The 27,380-nt window shown below is 36.5% G+C and overlaps 1 protein-coding gene across 14 annotated transcripts in view; it reads right to left on the reverse strand.

Annotated features, from left to right (window-relative positions):
• LOC132265379 (maternal protein pumilio) overlaps positions 1–27,380 on the reverse strand; it is a 106,044-nt gene that overhangs the window by 56,707 nt on the left and 21,957 nt on the right. For all 14 annotated transcript variants that reach the window (XM_059766020.1, XM_059766012.1, XM_059766118.1 and 11 more), the window contains 2 exons: positions 24,738–24,987; positions 24,495–24,593 (listed from right to left, as the gene is read on the reverse strand). In XM_059766020.1, the coding sequence (XP_059622003.1) occupies positions 24,495–24,593; positions 24,738–24,987 (349 nt within the window). The remainder of the gene's footprint in view (positions 1–24,494; positions 24,594–24,737; positions 24,988–27,380) is intronic.

A 27,380-nucleotide genomic window follows, 5' to 3' on the forward strand; every position in this document is an offset into this window, starting at 1 on the left:
TGATAAAATACTCTCTATGTGGAAAGTCACACAGTAAATATGAGAAATTTTATGCTTCCCAGAAAAAAGAAAAGAAAAAGAAGATGAGAAGAAAAGACAAAAAAAATACTACACTACTAAAGCCCAAAAGTTCGCGTCCATTTCAACCATGGGCGTTGGTCAAAAATGCTATAATTACTATTATGACCATCTCCTCATGTGTGATTAGTGTATTTGAAGAAGACATACACCAATTCATTATATTTTGTTAAAATGGACAAAAAAAAACAGTATGTAGTAATACAGACACGTTCCGCGAATGATAAAGCCCCGGAGTGAAGGGAAATCGTTATTCAGGGCTGACTAAGGTCAAAGTCATGCACGATATTCAAGCCTAATAGCCTGAGTTCCTTGTCCCCGAAATTTACGCTACCGAGGCATACTATTGTTTGCACGGGCCTGTGCGCCCGGTGAGAAATGGTGTATACAGCAATTTTATGTAGTATGAGGAGAGATACTACATAACTCCCGTTTCAGCCAAGTAAATTGTGCTTTATTCAGCAAATGTACACCATACATATTGTACATAATATACGCCGGTAATTTGAGTTAATTTCAACAATTACCAAAAGATTTTATATACCACACGGTTGGAACCCGTTGCTGAATCTGGCTACGATGAATTTTATATCATAAGATGAAATAGGGCTCCTCGGGAGAAGAGTGTGAGAGAGAAAAAATTTTTATTTCGTTGAAGTATTATTGAGACATTAGCTATGCGCGTGGAATTTCTAAGTGTACTTTTTTACAACTTACTCTCCTCTCTCCATCCAATTCAGCTTTTGATCCATCAAAATGAAAGATCAATGACCCACTCACTTCACGACACAACTTGTACAAATTATTGTGGAAAATCTTTTTTTTTTCTCTCTCTCTCTCTCTCCTCTCTTCATTGCTCCAAAACATTTCTCATTGTATAATTGTAGGCATTTTATACTATAACGCAATATAAATTTCTCCTTTTATCCGTCCATCTCTCATCCTAGGAGCTCTTTGATTGATGACATGTCATGCTTTTAATTGTGAGACAGCTTCCCCATCTCCAAATGTGAAGCTTTCGAGATAAAATTGTAACTCACTGTGGCACATTTTAAAGTTAGAATTAAAGTCCGTTCCCAATTTCTCACAGTTAGACTTTTTAACAAGTCTCTCTCCCTTCTCTCTCTCTCGCGCGCGCACTCAATTTTACCCGCGCGGTATGTTTGAGGTTTGAGGAATATAAGCACAAAAAATTAACCTCAATTCTCTGGCGAAAATTAACGGTATGTTCATTCTCATGGAGGTGGAGGAAAAACATCCAAAGAATACAACAGAAGAGCGACGGCGTAGAGAGGTTTTTGAAAAGAAAACCACCATCGTAAGCATATATTCATTTCCGTTATCAAAACTCCATATTTTGATGGTGGCGGGTGAAGGAAAATATTGCTCTCTGTATATAATTAATAGGAATTCGATCGATTTCAGTTTATTTTTCCACTCCCCCTATCTCTTCCGGACCCCTCTCGCTTCAGTTCCGTTTTGTAATCTATTTAAACATTTATAAAGACACGTCGAAAGGTAAATATGGTTCTCTTCTCGAAACACCACCCAATTTTATGTACACTTTTACTAAACATAATGTATAACATCCCGACTCCCAATAGGCTCGTGTTTGATTATTTATTCATATGTAATTTTCGTCTCAATGTCAGAAAAAAATTCTATACATTTCACTAGAAAGATGTGTGTTTTCTCTCGTACTTTTCAAACAGTACCACCACTTTGTGTCTGTCCCTCATGATCTATCCATGAATACAAATTATATTCCTCTAAACACTGGTATTTTTTCCACCTCCAACACATCAATTCAATGCGAAGAATTATCTTAATAATATGGAAGCCACCCTTTTTGGACACTCCAGAAGTTTTACTCGTTTTTCTGTCTTTCTTCCCCCACCGTCTTCGTTCAACTTCTTCGACTCGGTCAGAATTTTCTCAATGAGAAGAAATAAGCTTACAACGAAGCCCACATGTCAAAATTCAGATGGCAAGAATTTCATTTGATGTCTATCAGCGACATGACACGTCCCACATTCGTCTTATCGCCTCCAGATTCTCAGAGGCATTTTGCTCTTATTTCAGCACACCAGTCGACAGGCACCGAAAACACGCATCAGGTTGCCAAACTATTGAGATTAAATTTGCCGTCTCACCAACCAACACACACCGCAAAACTTTGAATGATTTATCGTAGGAGTTTTCAATGGTAATTAAAGCAAAGACGCTGTAATGAGAATTTCAATTTGATTGAGCTTCAATTTGCACACACTGAATAAAATTGCCATTATGACAGATAGTTCACAAAATCTCAGTCGACATTCGTCCCAATTCGGTAGCTTCTCGTATATCAAAATTGCAATATTTTAGAACTATTCTCTCACAATATCACTGACATATCTTGACATGAGCTCAACAGTCCTTGTAAATCAGAGTATATCTAACTTCTTGACAATCTGAAGTAACAACGAGACACCCAGTTTGCTAATCTTCTTCTTTTTTCCCTACTAAACCGAAAACAAGAAAACTACAAAGTTGAATGATATAATATATTCGTATGTCGCTCTAATTTTTGGCTCCGGTAGATTAATTTACGAAGCAACACGTTAGAAGAAAAAAACTCAACGCTATATAGTCTATGCATATATTAAATTATAAGTATAAATTCAGAAGAAAGAGAAAAAAGCATGGAAACACAAAAATTTTCTACACATTGATTCCGTTGCTTTTTCACCGTGAATAAACGCAAGAGTTCACTGACACTGCGTGTGTGCTAACTTTGAAGACACCATTCTTATTAGACATCGTGGGCATAATCTCTGAAAAGGTCTATAATTTGTGACTTTTATAGCGTCCCATCCCAAAGCCCTTTCTATTCTTTATTAAGCATTTTCACAGAAAACAGATAAATGTGGAAAAAAGGCGAGTTAAATTCCATGTGTGAAAATCTATTAAAATACCTTTCAAAGTATTAGATTGGATCTTAATATTCATAAAAAAAATCTCTTAACTATGAGAAAAATGGATACTTTTATAGCATCTCAAATGATTGTGAAGAAAATACCTCAAATAAAATACAAACATTTCACATTATCGAATACTTTCAATTTTTGTTATGATCTCCCATTTCTTCCCTAACTTTATCCTCTCCTCTCCTCTCCTACGTTACACATCTTTTCTTGTTATTGCGAGTGGTATTATAGGGAAAATCGATGAAGAAATAAAATTTATAGAGGAATATTCTACCATCATTTTGTATAACTCTAATATAAATTTTATTCCAATTCCCTCCAATATGTCATTAATGTGTTCTTGTTTTTTTTATTGATCTCGAAATTTAATGCTCCACACACAGCATATTTATGGAGTGGCAACGGGCATACCATCGACATGTTCATATTTCTATAACACCCCAAGTAAATGCTATTCATATGAATGGCCACAATCTTGTGTAAACGTCAAAATTTTATCGTTTCCGTTTTTGATTTGATATAATATCTTTTCAAGTGAATGTATGTGTCTCCCTTGCCTTTATACCCTCAGTCTTATCTTGCATTTCACACATAACTGTAAATGCATGGAGAAAACTACATATATTGTATAAACTTTATGTTCTCCTCCTCTTGTGGCTCTTGTGCTGCTGCAAAAAGACTTGCCAGGCAATTTCACATGAGAAACACAACACATATGCAAGTGTGTACAGCCAATTCAATGTGAAATAAGAATACGTGTTGAAGAATTTATTCTTGTTAACGTGTACAAAAGTACCACCCAGCCGGAGTATATTTGCTTCTTCCGCACAAGTTCTTTGTTTAAATTGTGTCACACTGTGAAACTCGCGAGTGCGAAACGGACTGAATATCTCTTTCGTCTTTTCGACCAGAAATGGGAACAGAGCGCATTTTACAGTTAGTGTTGTCTTATAGCATCAAACAGACCATCATTATCAATTCACCTCTCCAAACATTAACTTCCCGCGGAAAATATTGTACGACATGAATACATTCTTGCATCTCCCGAGAGAAAAACAGATAATATAAAATGTGTCCAAGTGATTCCACTCATCGTGTTGTTTTTTTCCCCGATATTCAAAGCTCTTTTTCCCATAGAACATTTTACTACAATATCGCAATCTCAAGTGAGATAAGCATCATGAAAGAGACACTTTCCCAGAATTCTTCCGCCGCTGGCTGCTGGTTGCCTCATGACCACAAGGGGCGGAAAAGCTTTGTATACACAAAATTTTAACATAGGGAACACACAAATCCATCTCAAAAGCATTGAAAGACTGTCTCCCACATGAATTTCTATTATCTTATCATAGAATATTTCACCACATCGTTGCACCATGGGAGATGCTCCGAGTGTGTGCGAGTGTGTGTGTGTCTGTTTGTCTGATCTTGCATTTTACTTTGAGGAAAATAAACAGAGAAGATAAGGGCCATATAAGGATTACATTTAATCTCATAAACTAGACAAGTGTGATGATAAAAGTCACCAAAGAACAAACTAATTTTCTATCTCATTCACTTAACATAATTCTATTACGAAAATTGCATTTAGTCTCTTGAGATGTGATGTCCCCTATTAAAAAGTTACTAGAGCAAGAGGAAAGGAGATAAAACATGAGAGTTTATATGCTTTTCATAATATTCACTGCATGTAATTGCTTTCTTCGAGAACTCTTTTAAATTTCACTGCCTTCTGTGGTTCTGGCACACGCTTGACACTTATTCAAAACGTCAACTATATAGAATGACAGATATTTAACTAAAAACACAAACACACTCTCAAAGCTGATTTGAGAGAACATGAGATGACTAAAACTTTTCCCAAAACATTTTCTTTCACATTCTTTCATCTCCGAAATGTACAACAAAAAATTTTCCTCTAAATTGGAATTGTTATCGTGATAGAATGGAGGCAATCTTCCTAAATCAACTGGCACATATTTTATAGCAAAAGTGAAAGAGAAAGCGGGAAAAATGTCGGAACAGCACAAAAAGCCATACCTTTAGTGTTGTACAAAAATTTATTTAATTCTTCAGGGATTTAACCTTTTGTAACTAAATATTCTTCCCCCTTTTTCTACCCACTTTACCCTGGTGAAACATCGCATTGGGCCCCAAAAAAAGACGAAGGAAATATTCAAGTTTAGGAATACATATTCCAAATATTTTATGATTTCATCCATATTGCAAAAGTTTATCGGAAATAAAATATTATGATGTTCATTGTGTTTCTGGGGAAAAAAGGTACGCACAGCACACAGGAAAGACGATATCGATAGCTCACCCAGAGATAACGCAAGGTATTATGTGAAGTCATCAAAGGTGTGTGCGGAAAACTTTATGAGATTGAGTGCGTTGAAGGCAACAAATCCCCAGTAAATATTAAATATTCCAATGTGATTAGTGAAAAGAGCGAGACCGCCTCCAGGGGTCTAACTTAATTACTGCAATCACATTTGAAACATTTCACATTTTGGATTACTCCAGAAGCCGGCCAGCACAAAGGGAGAAATTTCATCCCCGCAAGAGGGGATTTTTTGGCGGTACAACACAATTAACGAGTAATTCGATTAAGGGGGCAAAAATTTACATAGGCAATTAATGGGAAAATTTGTCTGTGCACTCAGCTTGGTCGTCTGTGAATCCGATTTCCACTAGACTTAATCTTGTTTAAGCAGAGAAAATTGTCTCGCATTCATCTTCCCACTATTACGTTTTAACCCATGGCAAATGGTAGAAAATGGAAGGGAAAGTGTGCAAGCACATCCCTTGTGTGAAAATTTTCTCCACTACAAAACGAACAGAGCCACTCAGTTACTTTTTCCACGATCCCATCCACTTTCTACACTCAAACATCAATGCATCGCATTATGCTCATGCTCAGCACTTTTTGCCAACGTTTTTCCACCTATAATTGTGTTTAAATAAATATAAGGTGTGTATTCTGTTTAGCGAAGGTCTGGAAAAAAAACAGACTCAACAGTTGCAACAATTTTAGGTAATTAACCTATGACTAACTGACGTAATTACCAAACTTTCTCTGTCGATTCTTTGTTACACCATTTCAATTTTCCACAGAGTTGCACATTTGGATTTTTTCCACGTCACACAGAAAAATCCATTCATAGGATCTGTATTGTAAGATTATTGCAATGCGCAGATTACCAGCTCTGTGCCACCATTAATCTGATGTGGTGATGATGTAACAATTTCCGCGATAAGGATTTTAAAATAATTATATAGCATATTATATTATTAATTGTATGTGTACACAAGAGCACAGAATAACTTTTTGCGAAATTATTTCCTTTTTAAACTTCTTGTTGAACTTTCCCTATCTCTCTCCCTTCTCCGCCCCATTTTTCCATCCCACTTTTTTCTCCCCATCATGCAAAACCCTATTCATTCTCCCAACCAACCCCACCCCAACCCAACCCAGAAGAGCGTATAAAATCTACACAGCGAAACACATCTCTTAGCTCTCTCCCGCACAGTGGGTGTCTGTCTGGAAAATTTTCCAAATTTTCCCTCAAATCCTTTCATCTTCTCAACAATCATCTCCCCATTTTTGAGCCATACAACAGAGCATGGCAGAAAATGAGAATTATGAACAATATTCTAAATATGAAGCATATAACCATATTGCATATGATACTAACAAATTTTGAATTTCACCACAGGCGTAACTTCCCTTCTTGCCTGGGTGCCACTGTTACCACCCACTATGAGGCAACTCATAGAAATGCACGAAATATAATCATAAACAGGATTAAATGAATTCCTGTGATATTAAACTTCCATTAGAGCAAAACTTATTGTCAAAATAAAATCGATCAAGTGCACGATGCCAGGCTATTGGACACTATACACACATATATTGCAGTCGACAACACACATTATTTGCACATGGCCATACAATGCCCAACACTGCTCTGTATCTAGTCCAATTACCTTGCATACGAGAGGAAGGTGGACATGTGCTTCCTCCCCTAAATGAATTTTCAACATACCATTTCTCACTTGATTTCTCCTCCCTCACCCACACCATACGTATTTTCCATGGTAGGTTCAACGGTGACGACTTTGAGTGAGACTGTCAAGAGTGGTGAGAATCTCGCCGTCAAGAGATAATTAAAACCAAACAAAAAATGGCATACAAATTGTGGAGATTATGTCGGATTTTTATTCATTTCCATCCCTTTTGCCACGTCTCTTTCGCCACAGTCTCCTTACACGCTTACTTTACATTTTCAATTTGATTTTTAGCACAAGCTTCGGATAAAATTTGCATTTTTCTACTGTATGCACATAGTTATAAGTTTAATACAGCAAACCAACCTTTTTCCTTTTCCCCATCATATTATATTTTACACGTAATTTTTTCCGTCCCGTCTCTCTCAATACCCTTCTTCTCGGCGATTTACCGCCTCTTTGTACATTATATTACGCATCGAGTAGAACTTCTGGGGTGGAAGGCAAAAAAAAATAAAAGAATCAGTCACTGTAAGATGAATTCATTTATGAATTCACAACTCAAGTAAAAGTTTCATTCCAATTGCAATTCTTTTTTCTTTTTTCAACTCCTCAATATTATCATTACCGACAATAGTGATAAAGTTAGAGCAGAGAAGCGCATAGGAGAAAAAAAATATTGTATTAATTAAGAAAATCAACAGTGCGGAAGAGTAACTTCATACAACCTTAACTTGAAAATATATGTACATGGCATTTTCTTGTCTTTCACCGTATAAAAGCCCATCATAATCTCCCTTTTCTTACAGCCCAAAACGTGTATATAATACGTGTTTACTGTCTTAATATTGTGCGCTTCATAATGGGGTGGCGGTACTAAACACGAGAGACTCGGATCAAATAAAATTCACCAAATTGTTTCTGACATTATATTGAGTGAACCCGGAATTGTAATGAAAAATTAGTATGAACCATTTTTTCTTCACGCGCACACTGCTGTTATAAAATTCGCGACTTGACTACACAAGAGCCCACGAACAAAATTAGCGGCACCGCTCTTTTTTCCCTCTTCACTCATCTCACCTCAAGATATCATTAATAATATCAATGCCTTTTTTCTCTCAACTCCTCATTCAATAACTCATGTTTCAATTTACCCACTCCGCCAGTCATTTCAGCGCGAATATAAAAATTAATTTCACTCTGTAGAATGTCTAATTGGCAAAATCATGTCATAGACACAAAAGACGATGGAGATATAGCCCCCCCGGCCATAAATTTATCAACCAGCATACTATATTGATTTCACACATTATCAATTGAGCCATTTATGAGGTCCAATCATCGTCAATTGACAAAAACCACTCATGATGTCTATCATAGGGGAAAATTAGAGTATTTTGGCGACACACACAAAGAGCGTGCCTATTCAATTCTGAGACGGATTGACCGAAATTGAGAGGTAATGAATGAAAGTGTTTCAATTTCCGCCAAAGTCTCGGGGCAAATGGAAAAACATTAGCCGTGAAAATTCCCTACGGACGAAAGAACATGAGCCATTTTTATCAAATCGATCAGTACACGACTCTAAATAAATTTCAACGTTTTCATCTAAAACTCAATGTTTACCCGTAAATATTGACTCTCCAAATGGACCTTGTGTCGAGATCACAAACCATTTTCCACTCAATTTTCCCTGAAACCCATCAGCGGTACTATAGAAATTTTCACGTTCAAACAGTTGTACTTCTACATCCCACCATCATTATTATGATCTAACCACTTGTTTGGAGCAATTGAATGGTATATTGCCTTTTCTCCTTCAAAATATACTGCACACATGATTGACTAATCAAGAGAAACGTGCTATTTATTGCAAATTCATTACGCCAAAGTACCGTCATGTGAATATTAAACAATATACTACACATCTATTGGCACTGAACGGATGATTCCTTCCGATAGTGTGTAGAACGACTTGATCTCAACAAACCTCTGAAATCTACTGCACCTCAAATTTATTCTGGTATATTTCTCCTCATAGAATCACTGCTGCATCATCATAAATACACTGTATCATCAATTTGGCTTAACATACACACTCTGGCATGATATCCGATGGTATAGAAAATACGAGTCTCAAATAGTCTTGCACATCGCATAGATCAGTTGCTCTCATTCAAATTTGATTATGTTTCGTCTTTTTGTATATTTATTCTCCTCCTGATTTCTCTCTATCTCTTCCTCGCGGTATAAAAAAGAATGCACTGCACACACAGCAAAAACCACACACAATATAGGAAATTCTCTCCTCCTCACCGATGATATTCCGTATAAATTTCTTTTATAACTTTTTTTCCCTCAAATATTTGATTATCCGTAATTGTTATATATTGTATTCTTTAAAGCAATTTTTCCCGATCAAAATACTCGTCTCATAAACACCGAAGTTAAATGCCCGCTAGTCAAAACACGACTGAAGTGAGACTGTCGCTTGGTTGAATCTCTTTCGACACCGCTCTTCATCAACCACATACACACTACTCGATGGGGCAACTCGTGAGCGCCAAAGAGTGATGGCAACAGCGTACTCTCCGCAAAGGATCCAATGACGATACAATAGGCGCAAACAGTACAGCTACAACACAGCTCTCTCGCACGAAATTGTTGTGTTATCTCTTTCACATTTTGTACTCAGGAGGGGAGCGAGAACAAAAAAAGCTCTTCCCATTTCACGTTCACGTCAAGCTCTCAAGTTTCTTGCTCCACACCGCAAGAGAGCTTTCACAATCAGCTGGTTGGTGTCTCTTGGTGTTGGAGGCCATACCTTGCCCATATATGCGGGTCTCTCTCCTCCACCACACATTTTCACACACAATCAACTCACACACATCAAACTTCCACAGGGTTTACACGTTATCTGCCAAGCATATTCCAACCTAAACCAACCCCTCTTTGAACAACACCATCCAACACTGCATTAAACCGTGCGATAAATTGCGTCAGAGGAAATGTTTAAGGAACTCCTCTTAACTCCCCTACTCAAACACTTTTCGCTTTTTCTCTCACTCCCCTCTTTTCCCTCCTTCCCTCGCGCACTTCGCCTCATTCATACATAGCAAGCGGTACCTCGTAGTACAAATAATCACGCGAGAGGATTTATAAACTCATTATTTCGCTCAGGCCGGGTTTATAAAATTTTGACGTTTCATGATTCTGACATTTCAAAATAAACTACCCGTCACCGGAGTTTTCTCGCCTTTCATCATTGCGGGTCACGCGGAAGTCACTTCTAAACACTCAGAGAAACATTAAAAGTTCAAATTTTGCACACTCCTCTTGTGAGCTATTGTGGCATTTATTCTGACTACAATAGAGTTATTTTTACAAACGCCAATATCATTGTATGAAAACTATTGTGATAAAGAAATTTCACAACTTTTTTTCATTCGACAAACTTCAATTTTGATTAGAGTTTATTAATATCAAAACATAGTGAACTTTTCATTTGCTGTAAGAAATAAAAAGCTCAAACATTCATAACAATTTCATAAACTAGAACATCTGAATTCATCACATTTCTATTTCCTTTTCCGAAGAGACGAAAAAAATGCCACTCACTAGCCTACAAGTGTGCACTCAGCTTTGCAGATTTGTGCTCGACATGTTCATATTTTGCAACAATTTGTATAGTTCTCACTCACTCCTTTGAGATCCAAGCTTTGCACGCTTACAGCGGATAATCCTAATTGAAAAACGCCTCTGTGCCGCACATCCAACAATATCACGATGTCTCGCTATAAATCTACCTCTAAACACTCTAAACTTTACCGTCATTGCAACAGTTTTATTGCATCGTCGCAAGCATTCAAAATAGACAGAAAATTTTAATAAATGCAGCAGCACACACAAGACCTCAAAAATTTTCAGCGCGCGAATGCATTTTGTGAGAACGATATGGAATTTGTGCCGCCCGATGCTGAAATACCTCCAAAAACCACGTCATTTATACCTTCGGTGTCATCTCACAAAATATCACTCTCGCGCGCGTGGAGACACAAATAGATTTTACCCAAATTTTCCAACGCTTATTTCACTCTCGCACACGTGCTCATAAAGGGACTTTTTTCGGGTAGGTATGCAAAGAGGAAGATTTTAAACTCTCTAGCATGAACAGATGATATGTTTTCCTCGTCACCATCAGTGAGCATCATCTCCAAACAACCCACACAGCATCCAGTGTCAGGCAATAAAAATAAATGTATGCAAACGCACACCCATAGTCGCATTTCCGTTTTGGTCATCACATTTAGATTGGCCCTTATATCTCAGCTCTCTTTTTTCCGTGTCTCACTCGCCTGTCGCCACAGTGAAATTCAGAGCCGGGTGCCGTTGGAAAAGTGCGGCAGATAGAAGGAAAATGCGGGTGTGTGGAAATATTAATAGATATGCTGCTGAATACATACAGAACCATACATATCTATGATATAAGAAATATACAAAAAAGAACAGTATACGTTATGTGAAATTTCTGCATGGACAGACATATGGTCATGACAGATAGAGTTAATTTATTTCATCTAAAATCTCAGCCCTCTGACGCTCACACACCCTCTCACCATCATTTTTAATTGAGACAGAATCTGCATATCCCTGGAAATATGTTTAAAACCACCTCGGCCGAGCCTCCGAAATTTCAACCTCTCGCACACTGTCCTTTGTATCCGCTCGCCAAAGTGGAAACCACTTTTAGCGTCGGTACTACACATATACGGAAAACTTAATACCTCAGCCAATGGGGCTTTCGACAAATTTTTTTGCATTAATCATATCACCCGCAAGTGCAAAGAAATATTACGTGTTCATCCGCAATTCTCGCCACTTTTCCTATTTCCTGAATTCACTCGCATGCAATATGTGCCATTTTGGAGGATTAGCACAACTGTATTCGAGTTGAAAATTCATCATAATGAATATGCATAAAGCATGTGCTAATTAAACAAGAAATAATTAAAACATTAAATATTGAAATAATCAATTACATTCAACAAAACAAAAATTCTATATAGTGCTTTAGAAATGTTACACGGTAAAAACAAATTCCTAATCACATTTATTTAAATATTGTCAAAATCCCCTCCTTGAAACTTCTCCTCTCTATCTAAAGGCTGTCATATAAAAATCCTTGTTCCAGTTTTCAATTTCCTTCTCATTCTGCTATGGTGGAGAGGAACAGAGAGTCCTCAATCTTGTCTCATTTCCTTTAAACAACAAGCAAAAAAGAAAATTACAAAGCTCTTTACACAAGAAAACCAATGCAATATAGGGCACTTCGGCCTACGAGAAACGCTCTCTTCTGGATTCTGTTCAAGATTTTTACAATTCAAAATTGGCTCTCAATTTAATTTTCAAATTGCGTCTCTCATAAATCAAGCAATAACTCAGCCAATGCACTCGTATTGTACCAGAAATTGTTTGAAAAACCCTATACTGTATATTTATAAATTTACTTGTACACAAACAATACTCACACAATTGTCCCTATTTAATATGATTAATAATATGAAATGGCAAAAGATATTCATCAACTCTCTTTTCCTAAAAACTCATTTGCCAAGAAATTTTATTGTTTCATTGCAAACTTTTCGCATATATGACAATTTGGCAGTCTTGCTCGTGTTAATATTTGCTTTGCAGTCTTCATGTACCATTGTCGTTGCTAACATAAAACCATTACACATCGCCCACGTCTTGTATATCACACTTCTCAAAACATATTTGTGTCACTTGACTCAAATAAAGCAAATTACATAATGAAGTCATACAATACCAACTATTATATCAAAGTCATTGTCAAACATGAAATATTCGCTAAATCATGAATTATTGAAATGTCCCAAAGAACAAGAACAAGCATATTTAGTCCTGTTACATTATTAGTAAAGTCGAAAAGCTCATAGAAAAGAAACAGAAGAAGAACCCAACGGAATTATAAATTCATGAAAAAGTATTTTATTTTCAGTGTGACACAAGTTCAGAGTAGTTCAGTCAGGATTTCTCCACAAAAGCTCGTCAGTTTTATAATGAAATGTCTTTCACACCAGCAAAATCTCCAAGTCATTATGCATGAAAACTTTTCATTCACGATTCAAGGTGAGATTTTCATTTCCCAGTAATCTGCATGTGGTGTATCTTAAAATACCATAGCATCCCCGAGGATATGCTTACGACTATTTTGATTGTCCAAATGTATAATTAAAAAGGTGAGAAAACAAAGTGTTTTCCGTCATTTTCGCCTCACACTTGTAGCTTCCAGGCAACTACAGCCGAGATTGTAATCAAATTTATCGTACAAAATTCATTAGGACTAATTAATGCTGTGGTTTTCGGCTTCCCTCGTCGTCATTCCAAATAAATTACTAATGTGCACTGCAATTTCAAAAAGTACCATTGAAAACACACACATGATAATTTGCACGACATATCATAAAATTTTAAGTTAATTACCTGTGTACTAAGTCATCAGAGGTGTGCTAAAGCGTTTTAGACTCTATTGATTGCAATCTCTGACCTTTTTTGAGCACTCACCGCATATTTTCACCTTGGACAATATGCACTATAATTATTAATATATTACGGAATGTGGTGTTGTCACTATGCATTCAAATGCCTGCAAGTACATTCAGTTCAGAAAGTGAAATCCCACAGAAATCACTTCACAATTCTAAAATATAATGGTAGGTGAAGTAAAAATTCAATTTCCCTCCCTACAAGACACTATGTGGGAATTGCTATGAATTTATTAAACAATAAATTCACTTTCTTTTCTCTATATTGCACCATTTTCCTCCACTAAAGTATTTAACACATATGTGTTTGCATACTTTGACAAAAAGACATAAAAGAGAGCTTATTGATTTTTTCATATTGAAAAGTGCTGAGTTGCTATTAAAATAGACATTTCTCTCACACTCCCACAAACTCACTCTCAACTTTTCTGACGAATGAGTTGAACTAACAATTTTTATATATTTTATCACTGCCATATTTATGTACTGAGCCATTCATATGGAATGCAATAATAAATATAAATTGGCACACGTATGCATCATAATATGTATAATGCTCTATATTGTGAAAAATGACGAGTGCATCACGTTTTTAATAGTCAACCCAGAGCATTGAAAAATCAACATATTCACTCCTTTTCTCACCCATTCACACTCTCTTCAGCGCTTATGCATTTTTTAGTAACCTCATATTGCGAAAATTCACAAGCTAAGAAAAGAATTTATGCCCCGAAAATACTTATTCCAACACTTTCCATAATAGATTTTATAATAAAAATGTAAATCAAACAGTTTTTTGCCACCCCATCGAGCACACACACACACACTCTTTTCTCATAACAATTTTCCATTCGACGGAAATATTATTCACCAATTTTGCCTGCAGGAAATCCATCACAAGTGGAAAATTATTCATTCATGATAAATCCACCTCGCACTATATCTTGTTTGGAAAGTGACAAAAAAATAAATAAACTTTCCGAAGATACGACGATAGACGATATTGAAGTTGATAAACAATTTAAATCACCACAAGAATTACTATCGCTCTTCTCCACCCGCCATCATCGCCATTATTGTTTGAAAATTTGCCAGAGTGTCACCCTATTGCTATATATTTAACCTTAAAATTTTTCATACAACATATAGCGTGAAAACTCGCGAAAAACGCGATAACATGAAATATCGATAGACACGAAGAAGTTGCAAATTTTCAAACTATACCCCCACTCGCGCCCAACAGCTGTACATAAATATATCATTTATATTCAAACTCAAATCCACCCACATGAGCTTTCCTCACGTTTGTCCTGCCGTCTCCTCAGAAAAAAAGGCGAAACCAGTGGAAGGGAAGATATGAAACTATACACAAACTAATGCCTCTTCAAATAGATTGAAAATTATGCGCATAATACGAAATAGGAAAAAATTATATCAAAATATTATTCCCATGCCCATCTAGTGTATGTATCTCTAATTCAAAATACATTCTCCACCCATCATCGGTATATCGTGAAGCAAATAACACAAAATATATAATGTGGAAAATCACAGAGATTGAATTTCAATTCAGTGGCATAAATGGGTGAGAAAAACACACGAAGGGGTGAATTTATCACACATATTCACACTTTGGGAGAGTCCTTCTTCCGCTCTCAACCCACTGTTTTCAACCATACTCACTCGCAATACGGTTTTTGAGGTGACAACGTGACAAATCTGTTTCAACCATGCTAACCAGCAATATCATCCCCATCGCATCATGAGAGACTCTCTCTCTTTCACCCACTATACGATACACATCCCATTCACGCCCCCGCCCCTAGGAAAATCTGACGGCCACCCATCGCCATCTTTCATTCGAAATGACTGTATATCCGGTGCCATCAAGATGTCTAGCGGCTAAGTGAAGGTAAACACACCGGAAATTTCTCTCACCTTCCCCTGGAATGCCTTCTCGTTTACAGAAAAAAATGTATATCATACAGTAAGGATGGTATACTATCTAATACAGGAGAAAAAAATATTCAATGGCGCCTCGTCGAGATACGAAAGCCATGCAATTTATTATTTTACCATAAATTATGGTCTCTTTTCCATTGTATCATCACTCACCAAACAAAATAACCACTGTCTCTGCACTTCATTTCAACTTTTCTGAATGAAACCAACATCAGAACAGAGACTTGAAAAAAAAATATACAAATGACAAGGCAATGTCAAAAAGAATGTACTGACTAGAGATCGATAAAACTATAAGCTTTTCGATATTGCCCTGTTGCGGTCACGATTTAAACCTTGCCATTCACACTTCATAAAGTACCAATGATCATATGTAGAAATGAAATTTCAACCTCAGGTAAAGTGGGAAGAATTCGAGGGGAATTGGTGGACAATGCCCTATAAAAGAATATGTAAATTTCAATAGAGTGAGAAGTACAGAAATGTGGGTGGCCCCGAATTTACAGGAACGAACAGCCAGACCCTTTTACACAATCACTAATGACTCGCTTGTTAAGAAAATCGAGTAGAGGACCGCTATTCCAATTCACATTTGGGCATTTGTTTAGGAAATTGCCTCATTTCGAGATATTGTTGTGCACAAGACCGGAACGAATTCTGATTTTGAACCTATAACAAGATAATCTCGAAGGCAATCCATTTCACCTTTATGAACTAGATTTCTAGAGAGAGATTTTAAAAATAATTTTACACCCAATGTCACATATACAGTTGTACTGCAGTTTCCTATTAATAAACCCTCCATTTCCACTAAAGGCAAATTGAATGATTCAATATTACTCATAAACATTAAATAATTGGATAAATGTCTGACAAATTGGAGAATCACATCAAGTGTAAAGACAGCAACGAGTGTAACTAATGCCAGATGACTTTCTGTGAGGTACAGAAAAAGAAAACAATCAGAATGCGATTAGACAAATTATTATGAAAGCGTTTTCACATGCTTTGTGAGAGATGTCACACAGATAAACGTTGAATATTTCAGGATAAGTTGACTCTTCGAGTCCCATTTAGGCTTATTGCGTGGCGCGATCGATTGGAAAAGCCACCTATATGGAGAAATCAATATTACTTTTGATGTACAGGCAACTCACCCAATGCGTAATTCAACATGGAAAGACAACATTATTTTGGTACGGAGAATAAATCAATGGTACTAAATACTTGTCAGCGACCATAGAGACATACATCAATGTTGTACATGAATATTTATTGAGTCTCCTTCCACCGAAGAGAAACGCAGTTAAGAATATGTACACCAAATAAATAGGTTTTAAGTGATAAATCCTCAATTTGTAATTCACAACATTGACTGTTGATACAGGAAAATACCATGTTTTCTACACCCTCACTCTTCTTCTTCTCTCTCTCTCTCTCTCTCACTCTCTGATCAACAAATTGCTCTTTCTTTTCACCCTCTCAACTCGTGTGAATTACTTCATGAATATTTTGTCAACAATCTCCAGAAATACCTCCATTCATCACCCACTCTTGCCCACTTTCTCAGAACTTCTGGAATTAACACAGTCAATAATTATACATTGGAAGCAAAAAATGGAGACAGAGAGAAATTTGTAGGAAAAGGAGTGTCTATCGAATAACACTTTCAACTTTGCTTTTCCACCCGAACAATGCGCAAAATGCAAATGACCTTTTCCACCCATATATAGTTTACTTTTCACCATAATCCTGGTAAAATTTCCATCAACACGCGGTGATGGGAAAAACAGAATGTAAACATTGCATTTTATAACAATGTATACCAGATATGTTAAAATCACCCCCAAAAAGTCTGTGTTAGACACATAATGCACGAGTGTGGGACTATTTAATTATTATGTGTGTTCTCAGGGTTGGTGTAGCACGCCGGATATGGGGGCTGTAATGAAACTTACAATTATCCAAAGGACACAGAAAGGTGTCTGTGTGTGTGAAGTAGTGTGTTCATTAAAATTTTGAGCATTGAATCTGTTTGAATAAACACCACACAAATTCCCACAAATTGGTAGAATCAGCACACAGAAGGTGCTTCCCAACATTGCCACCTGAGAGTGCAAAAATTTACCTCAATTTCCCACATATATGTAATATAGGGAATTGTACACACACACACACACACACCAACCATACTGTACATGTTTAAATTCGCATGATGAAGTGTAGTCAAGCTACAAAGTATATGCTATATGGATTCTGTATTTTATTCTCTCCACCTAGCTAACATGGCGTACAAATGTTAGGTATATATTGAGAGGTGGAACATTTTAGCGGAAAGCTCTCTTCATCCACCTTCACCACCCCCCGACCCGCGCTGAGACTGAATAATAAATTTAATTAGGGAACATCGTGATAAATTTACAGCGGGAGCGACGAAACGTGTAAAATTGGAAATTTGATAAGCCACCATTTCTCATACTTTCAATGTCTTTAGCACATAAAACTGTTAGTTAAATATTGAAATCTCATAAGTAACATAATACATACGACAAGAAACAAACTTTATAGCCCCTCAAATCCCCAGCAACATTTCAATGACAGACTCTCAATATGCACTCATTATTCTCCCTCACTCACTCTTTCTCTCTCACTCTCTCTCTTTCACTTTCAAGAACTCCTCAGCGCGCCCAACACCCTAGCTCTGTAGCAGACCCGTCAATTTCCACTTAATTATGCAACATTAGCGATGTTCTTCGTGATTTAATTAACCAAATTGATTGGATGAAGGAAAAATATGATGCACGACAATATATGTATGTACATATAGCATCGCACTTAAATATAGATGCACACAATTTAATTAGCAATGTTGATTAAATTCAATTTACTCTCTCTCTCTCTTTGCGCACTGTACGTGAAATCAATCAAAATGACACAACATGAAATTTTAATGACTTCTTAACATCCCATCCGCAAACCAATAAAATTCTAATTCCACAACCCGAATTTAGCCACTAATTTCCACACCCCGCGCCCTCTTGCCGCATATATAATTGCAACCATAAATTGCCCTCAATGCCTCTCGATGGGAATTCCAAATCCCATACACCTCAATTAATTGGAAATTACATCGACATTCTGGTAAACATTAATAGAAATGTCGAATTTTGCTCATGTTCAACCCTCAATCACAGCCAAATACGTGTAACATTGTCTTAATTTAGCACCACGCAACTTCTTCACGCCCTCCCGGAAAATTTCAATTGCTTTAATTTAATTCACAAATATTTCCACAACCAATCAAGCTCCATGATACTCCCCGTATGACTGCCACTTTATAATTGATTAGTTTCATCCACCACACACCACCTCCCCCGTCTCTCCTTATCAGTGTCAATTAATTGACTTTTTATTGACATTTGCCCTCCAAAAAAGGGGGACAAGTGAGACAGAAAAAATAGATTTCCCAACACAACACTTACTCAAGAGAGAGAACAACAAATTTACTAGAGAAACCAATTCAATGCCCTGACTTATTGCTTCATTCTTCAGAGACATTTTTACGTGAAGAATAGAGAGAAACCCACTCCGTAATAATACTGAATTTTATTTCCCAAACTCGCCTCGATATTTTACTCCGAAAAGCAATAATGTAATTCTATACATTAGCTAGAATATAGGTTATCATGTATGTCTATTGCCTCGTCGTCAAATTGAAATCACGACTGTTGCAAAAAAAATGCAGGTTTTTCTCACACAATTCCACCACATCACGCGCGCACTTTGCAAAGGCACACACCCGTCTTCACAGCCTTTTTCTATTAAAAGTCTGTCTCTTCTACCCTGTCATCACATAAAAGTGAGGGTGAAAGCTCTTTGCATGCTCACTGTAGCGAGGCAGCAAAAAAAATCAATTGCATGCAATACACCAATAAACAGAGAAATGATATCATTTGGCAAGACCCTAAAAGTTCACTAGATATCCTTTCATATGTGTAGATAAAAATAGATGTATCAAATTTCACTCAATCAGATAAGAAAAGAGGTACAACATCGTGAAGTGCAGAGAGAAGATAGAAAGAGGAGTAAACCGACTGGAAGAGTTCCATCCAATGCTTGTGAAAGAGGACAGTAATTGAATTTCCTCAAATAAAATATATACTCTCTTACACACACACACACTCCACACACACAGTTCTAAGCAAAATTGTAATATATATATATATATATATATCCACATCTTTTCCGATACACTATATTCATACGTATATATGGCACAATTTTGTATCAAAGTTGACGGGTAATTGGAAAAGTTTAGAAGACTGCTGTAAGAATTTCTCAAACTTATGCTCTTCTTAAACTAACACACAGCAATTTTATAATTATTATGCAAGAAAATTAAAGGGACGTGAAAATCCGAGGATAAATTGAATATTTATGGAGAATTACATAGAAATTTTCCCTAAGCTATGTCTTCAGTGGAAATTTCAGCAATTTCCTTTGTCATGTTGTGGCCCCGAAAAGGCCAAACAGAACACCCATCATCCCTCAACACTATTAAATCTATCCCATTTGGACTTTTATTTACATCCCCGTTAGATGCAAACATGCTAAAGCATGAAAGTCAATCATGAGACTCTTTTTTCTCTCTTCCTGCGCTATGCTTCATATATCAAACCACCCTAATTTAATGGTTGACCCATAAAACTGACATTTAATGATCATCAAAATGAACTCATCTAATATTGAAAGAATCCCCATGTCACACAGTGTCTCTCTCCGTTCGGAAAACCATTTCATACACAGAGACACACATCCATATTCTCGTATTTTATGACCCCCACCCTCACACCCCTTCCTGCCTCATCTAATTGACCAATATTTGCTTCACTGTTTAATTCACATAATGCATGAGTCACAGCGCAGGAGATAAAAAGCACCATTGCTCATAATCTCCTGTCAATCTCTTTTACACTCTTTGACACTGCTTCATTATTTAAACAATCAATTTTTGAACTAAATGCAGCACAAAACAAAGCCCGTGTGTAATAAATTTCTCATCATTTCCACAAGTGATAAAAACACAACACTCAATTTTCTTTTGTTGCAGCAAATTAACTGTCAAAAGACGGTAAATTTCAAACTTTTGCCATAATCATCAATTGCGAAGCAATTAAATTTGAAATTACACCAGAATCAACAAGTTTACGTGTCAGCAACACCATGGAGGGAATAATGCTCTGGGCGTAAAAGAAATTGCAGAGATGATTTGATAAGGGATATATATTTGAGTGTTGGAACTTTTTCGACCCCCACATCTTAAATTATTCATTAAACCTCACATTTAAATGGCAATTTCAGCTAGCATAATTAATGCAACAATCAACAAGTTTCATACTTTGCAATATACATTATACGACTATAGTGTAATTTCGACCCTCTCGGGTCTGGCCCACAACACACTGTATTTCTTTCTATATGGCAAATTTTCCACTCAACGTATATTTCATTCATTTATTTATTTTTTAGCACAGCTCTGAGATAAGTGCACTGAATTAAACTTCACTAACTCTTTGCATCTCTCGTTGAAATGAACTCAACCGAAAATTGCAATTGAGACCTATCCGTTCATCTCATTCACCATGGCGGCTTATTAAAAGTTTCAGCAAAATGAAAATTATGAATGAGAAATTTCACTCTCATCAAATACTGAGCTCCGAACTCTCTGCCATCATTGCGAGCTTTTCACCATTGGATTGTCAAAATTGACCTAAGACCTCCACCCCCGGGGCCTTTTCATACATAAACTATGAAATAAAAGTCCCACAAGCATCGCTCAATTCCCCTCCGGATTGACGACTATCCCAGAGACTATGTGTGTTGCCCAGACCATTCCTGTTTGGCATCATGTCGTGGTGATATGACAAAGTTTCAATTGATACAACGACAACGTTCAAGTAGACTTTATCGCTGTAAGCAAATATTTGCCAGACATTATTGAGTGCAATGTGTGTACTTCAAAGCTACATACACACGTATTATATCCATCATTTTACATTATTTATCAAGTACACTGTCACCCCAAAATCCCCTTTCCGCATTACATTCTAGACACACACTTTACAAAAAATGATACAAAGTCAAATCCTAACAATTTTCACCACACTTCCTCATCCACGGTAAATCTCTTAAAAACACTCTTGACAAGATAAGCTTGCATTTTTTCTTTGCCACTCTGACTCACACTTTGGCCGTCTTTCGCTCCACTCAAATCAATTGATTTTCTCTGTCAATTTCACTGTGAATTAGACATCCTTTCTCTCTTCCATTTTCCCAAATTACCAATTCTCTTCCCTCTCTTGAATTGTGCAAAAAAAGGCAGTAGAAGCATTAATCCAAATTACAAAAAAGAAACGAACTCTCAATACTATGCTAATGCATTGAAATGTTTCTCTGTATTATTGCAAAAATCACATAAAATTCTACACCAAAACAAACACATACATTCGCACACTCTCATTAATTGGACCAAATCAATTTCACAGATAATCAATCTCTCTTTACAATCTATTGAGGGAAAAGGGTAATTGAAAGTTTCATTTTGCACAACACTATCGTTCACTGATTAGGAAAATTCATTTGGATTTACCGCTTTGCGTTATGATTTATGAATATTTGATTGGATTTTACTCCACCGGCGTCATATCGCATTATTACATGAGGTAGAAAAACGGAAGGAGAGAATAAAAGTGATGTGAAAAAATTAAACATTAATCAATAGACTCTCATTGAAATTACTTTAGACAGAGAAATTCAGGGGGTGAAAATTTATACAGAATGAATTAATTATAAAGCTCTAAATGTGTCGCGTGTTTTCAGAGACAAGAGATATAAACTTTGACAGTTAATTTCATGTTCTTTGTTAGGAAAACCATGATCTACTGGAATGTTACATTATTATCACTATGAATTATAAATAGACTTTATGTGTGACACACAATTGATTTTTAACTAAATCTTCTTTGTTAAAATTATAACCAAATACGACTATTGGGTTATTTTTTAAATAGGTACTATTACGTAAAAAAAAGAGAATTTCTACTCTTGTCCATATGCTGAATAAAACTGAATAAAAGCTCATTTATTTCAATCCTTTCACCATAATTCCCCATAATTTCTGTGATAGATCAGCTTATAGCCAAAAAAGTGTATTGAACATCATACATAAATAGGACACGTGAAAATCCGTATAAAGAAAATCTTGTTAAACATTAAAACAAAATTATACTGATTATTTATTGCATGATAATTGAATTTGACATCAAATTGCAATTTATATTAAATGTTAATTTATTATTTTTGACCAGTACATGTCGAGAGCGTGACCACCCAATGAGCGCCAGAATATGACACTAATTTAATTATAACTCTATCAATATATTCACGCATATTACCAAAGCTAAAAGGGATAATATCGCGTTTTTTATAATGAACCAAGATTACTTCATTATCCTCAGCATGTGAGAGATAGCCGAAAAAAGTGAACCATAAATCCCATCAATTTGATTAATTGCAAATCAATACGCTCTGCGTGGTGCACGATGGTGCGTAATAAAAATGTTAGTGCTCTCTGATAGCTCACATTTTCAAACACATACACTATAATAATCTTTTAGCGGGTGGAAATATAATCTCATTCTCTGTCTGCCTTCCTCTTGACACGCTGAGAAATTCCACGCCAAACTTTTGCAACAATTTAATAACGTAAAGGAATGTTTCAACTATTTCCAGCCAACTTTTCTCATTCTTTCATCAACCCCAAAACTCCCAACCTTCCCCGTCAGACACACTTTGCACTCCCCAATTTGCAATTAGCAAAACTTGCCATTTTTTGCACACACTCGGCGTCCATTCAAGCATAGAGCGGAGCTTCTTTCTCAGACAAAATGTGACATTTTAGCAAAGGGTGGATAGATAAAATCAAAAGTTCACCAAATCGCATTATGCTGCAACCACTGCAACCATAATCAAATATTAAAGTTTAACACTGGTCAAATAACTCATTTATGATACATATAACATTATTTTATCAATTTGTATCATGAACGAACAACGAGCATCCCTCTTTCTTTCTTTGTGAACATCTCAATTATAAACTCTCCACTTTGCTATACACACGGAGCGTCAAAACCAATTTTCAATGGCAAGTTTCTGCTCCTATTCAATTAATCATACTGTGTATTTATTGCTCTTGGCAGAAATGGGAAAAACCCTCCGAGGAAAGACGATTAAAATCTTCTGCTTTTTAAATAATAACACACAAGAATATTCATTTATATTCTTTTTCATCATCATCCTATCTCCCCCGTTCTTGGAACTCTCTCTCTCTCTCTTCCTGCAATCTCTCCTTCGCTCCACATTATTCTTTGACTGCCTCTTCTTGCTCTTAACACATTTCGCAACACCCCCAGCAGAAATCCCTCACATTGTCCTCTCCACCTTCTCTTGTCCACAAGCGATGAGATGCCAAGAGCTTTTGTCTCTACGACTTTCATGACAATCTCAGTTGAAATTTCTACACAAAAGCTTATATACATTCTCAGAATCCGAATTTATAAATTGTTTAGGAAGGGAGACACAGAGAAAATTTACGAGGAAATCCTCATTCCTATCGCCTTAGCGTTTTCATATAACTAAAATAAAGAAATATTCCATCCCTTTATTATTCCGCACCAAATCTAATTCCAAACGTCACAAGCGTTGTGAAACAGAGGGAGAGTCTCATACGCTAAATACACGAATAAATAGTCGATGTGATTGGCAATTAATTTGTACTCCATCGAGATACCAAATCGAATGACGGGGATCATTGAATTAAAAGCGATACAGGACAAATTTCACTTACCTGTACATCAAAATTATGCTGCTGCTGCAGCAGATTGGCCGACGTGTCCAATTGATTGGGCCCTTGTTGCTGGTTCACCATCTGGTTCTGCTGGAAATTCTGCAATTGATAGAGAGGAAAAAGTTCAACATCACCATTCATTCAAGTGGCGTCATATCAAATTCGCCCACAAACTCTGTGTGCTTGTTTATATTTTGTGTCTCGACAAATAGAAATGCAAAATAGGCGAGAGCTTTTGCCAACCTGTGCAACTTGATGCATTCCACTGACGCCATTCATAACTGGCCCTTGCATTTGATTCATCGCTGCCAATTGGGCCGCATGATGGTACGAATTGAGTTGGCCAACACCCTGTGGATCACTCGCGCCGAGCATATGCTGCAGAGGCAACTGTGGATACGCCGAGCCCACTTGACCGGTCGGATCCAAGAGACCACTCGGGCGCGTCAGAGCCTCCTCGGCCGGAGATGGCTGTCGCGATCCGGGAGTTCGACTATGGGAAAAGTGGAAAAACACGCTATTAAATCCGAAATTCAAGAAGTAATCGTCTTATGCTGCATCTCCTCAATTTAAATATAACATTTCACTTCCGCTTAGCCGAGACACACGACTCTCTTATTTTAAGAGGTCGCCAAAAAATATTCTTACACATTTTTGCGGTGTTTTAAAAGACTTTCACAGCATTCATTAAATGTATGTTCCTATTTAAATTGAAATATACGATTCCCGATAGGAAATTAAAAATTACAATTACCATGCGCCCAAATTTTGGAAAGCTTATTATTATCATTATCATATTATCGTACAAAAAGAGTATGTTTTAATAGGGAAATTACATATATTGGCTATAATTGATTCAATATAGGAAAAAAAAGAATATCATGACTCCAGCTTGTCATCTCCAACGCACTGATAAATGCATGAGTATACGAGTATAAGTATTACGAAATTGATTTACAAAATCAAATTCTTTCATTATTATGGCAAATATAAGACACTTTGTTCTTCTCATAAATATTTACCAATGAAGAGAACTTACTGAATTTCTAGACAATGTGCTTAATTTGGAATATTGAAAAGAAATTTCAATTTTCACAGTGAAATTGAAAGTGTGTACAATAGTAATTTTGCAAGCAAACACATTCTTTCTCTAAATCTTCATCATTGCATGTCATTTTCTCATCTCTCTCCCTTCCTCTCTATGTTTTTGCCTTAAAACTAACTTACTCTTCCAGTCAAGATTTTATCCAACAGACAACGTTCGTAAATACAACACAAAAAGCGCGATTATGGAAAGAAAAAAATATGACATTGTATAACATATATGTATGTGGAAGCTAGTGGAAATATGTGTATATATAACACAACATAGAATCGAGAGGAGAAAATAAACCTACACGATGTATATCACCCAAGAGTGCTGGAGAGGCGCAAATACATGAAAAAAATTATATCCAAGTTTCAACATTTTCTCTACAGTCAATGACATTGACTTCATACATAATAGAGAGAGAGAAAGAGCGCGCGAGAGATAGAGAGACTCTTATTTTCTCCATGTCCGTAATTAATAATCTTAACATATATTAAATCTGCACGTCACGGAAAAGTATTCCAAGCCCGGGAATCAAGCGAAGAGAACAAATAAGCGCAAGAGACACATAAAAAAAGTGAGACAAGAATGATCTCAAAAACTCCTCCTCGCGAACTCTTGGGAGAATGTCAAACAATGCCGCCATCATCAGTGTATGGCGAAGCAATATAGAGTGCCTTATGAGTGCGAATTATATGTTAATTATTTTGTCGACATCGCACAAACTAATTCATAATTAGCACCAAACAATTACATCAAGTACAACCTCATCTCTCTCTCACTCTCTCTCTCTCTCTTTCACTCAATTGTATTTGATATGTATTGTGTCACATTATGTCATGTTTCATGCTCGCAAGTGCCTGTCCGTGCGCTGTCGCGTCTAGGCATGGGAACAAATTATAGGTACCCCGAAACTTTCATGAAGGGTCCAACAAATTCAGATGGTGGTGAAAGTCATTTACACCAAGTGCCGCATAATAAATGACTTCATCCACCTGAGCTTTCTGACTCTCTCTCTCTCTCTCGCTCTCTATGATTTTCCACCTAAACGCACACGGCGCACAGTAAAAGTGTAGATAGCAATGATGATAATTTGACTTAACACTCTTTGTGATCGATCTTTATACTGTGAATACGGATGTTCAGCCCCCAAAATTCCTCTCATGATCTGCATATTTAGCATGGAAAACCCACCCAAAACCCCTTTCGCAAGAAATCCAATCGCAAAAGGGATAAAATATTACCATTCCATTGAGCTTATTGTGGAAGACTTCCTGTCAATACACATCAACAGAGCCACCAACATACAATCCCGGGTATGAAAAGAAAATCATTCAAATATCATACTCTTTGTATTTTTGCCAACCTCTACTTTTCTTCCCTTCATATTGCTCAAAAATTGAGATCAAGTAAAGTATAAATCCCTACAAAGTTAAATACTTTGTGTACCACATCTCAAAAAAGGAGACGGAACAATAAAAAATTATGTATGCTCCCGACAAGTCAGATGAAATGCTTTTTTTTCCTAGAATATTTCAATCAATTTTCCCGCAAAACATGAGTGATTGTTATTTTTCCCCCCTACCTAAACAGCAGACTCTTGCGCACATTCAGTTTTATCTTTTTGCAAAAGACGAGGATGGACAACAAAGAAAACCACACAAGAATTATGTATGCTTGCAATTCTGCACGACATTGACATTACTGTATGTGTGCAAATGTTCACACAATAACTGGTTTCTTTCACATCAAGGTTTTCCGTTCGCCACTCTCTCATGCATTTTATCAAAACTACA

This window comes from Phlebotomus argentipes, unplaced genomic scaffold (assembly GCF_947086385.1).
Source record: "Phlebotomus argentipes unplaced genomic scaffold, Phlebotomus argentipes genome assembly contig_6, whole genome shotgun sequence".
In the NCBI taxonomy this organism is placed as follows: Eukaryota; Metazoa; Arthropoda; class Insecta; order Diptera; family Psychodidae; genus Phlebotomus; species Phlebotomus argentipes.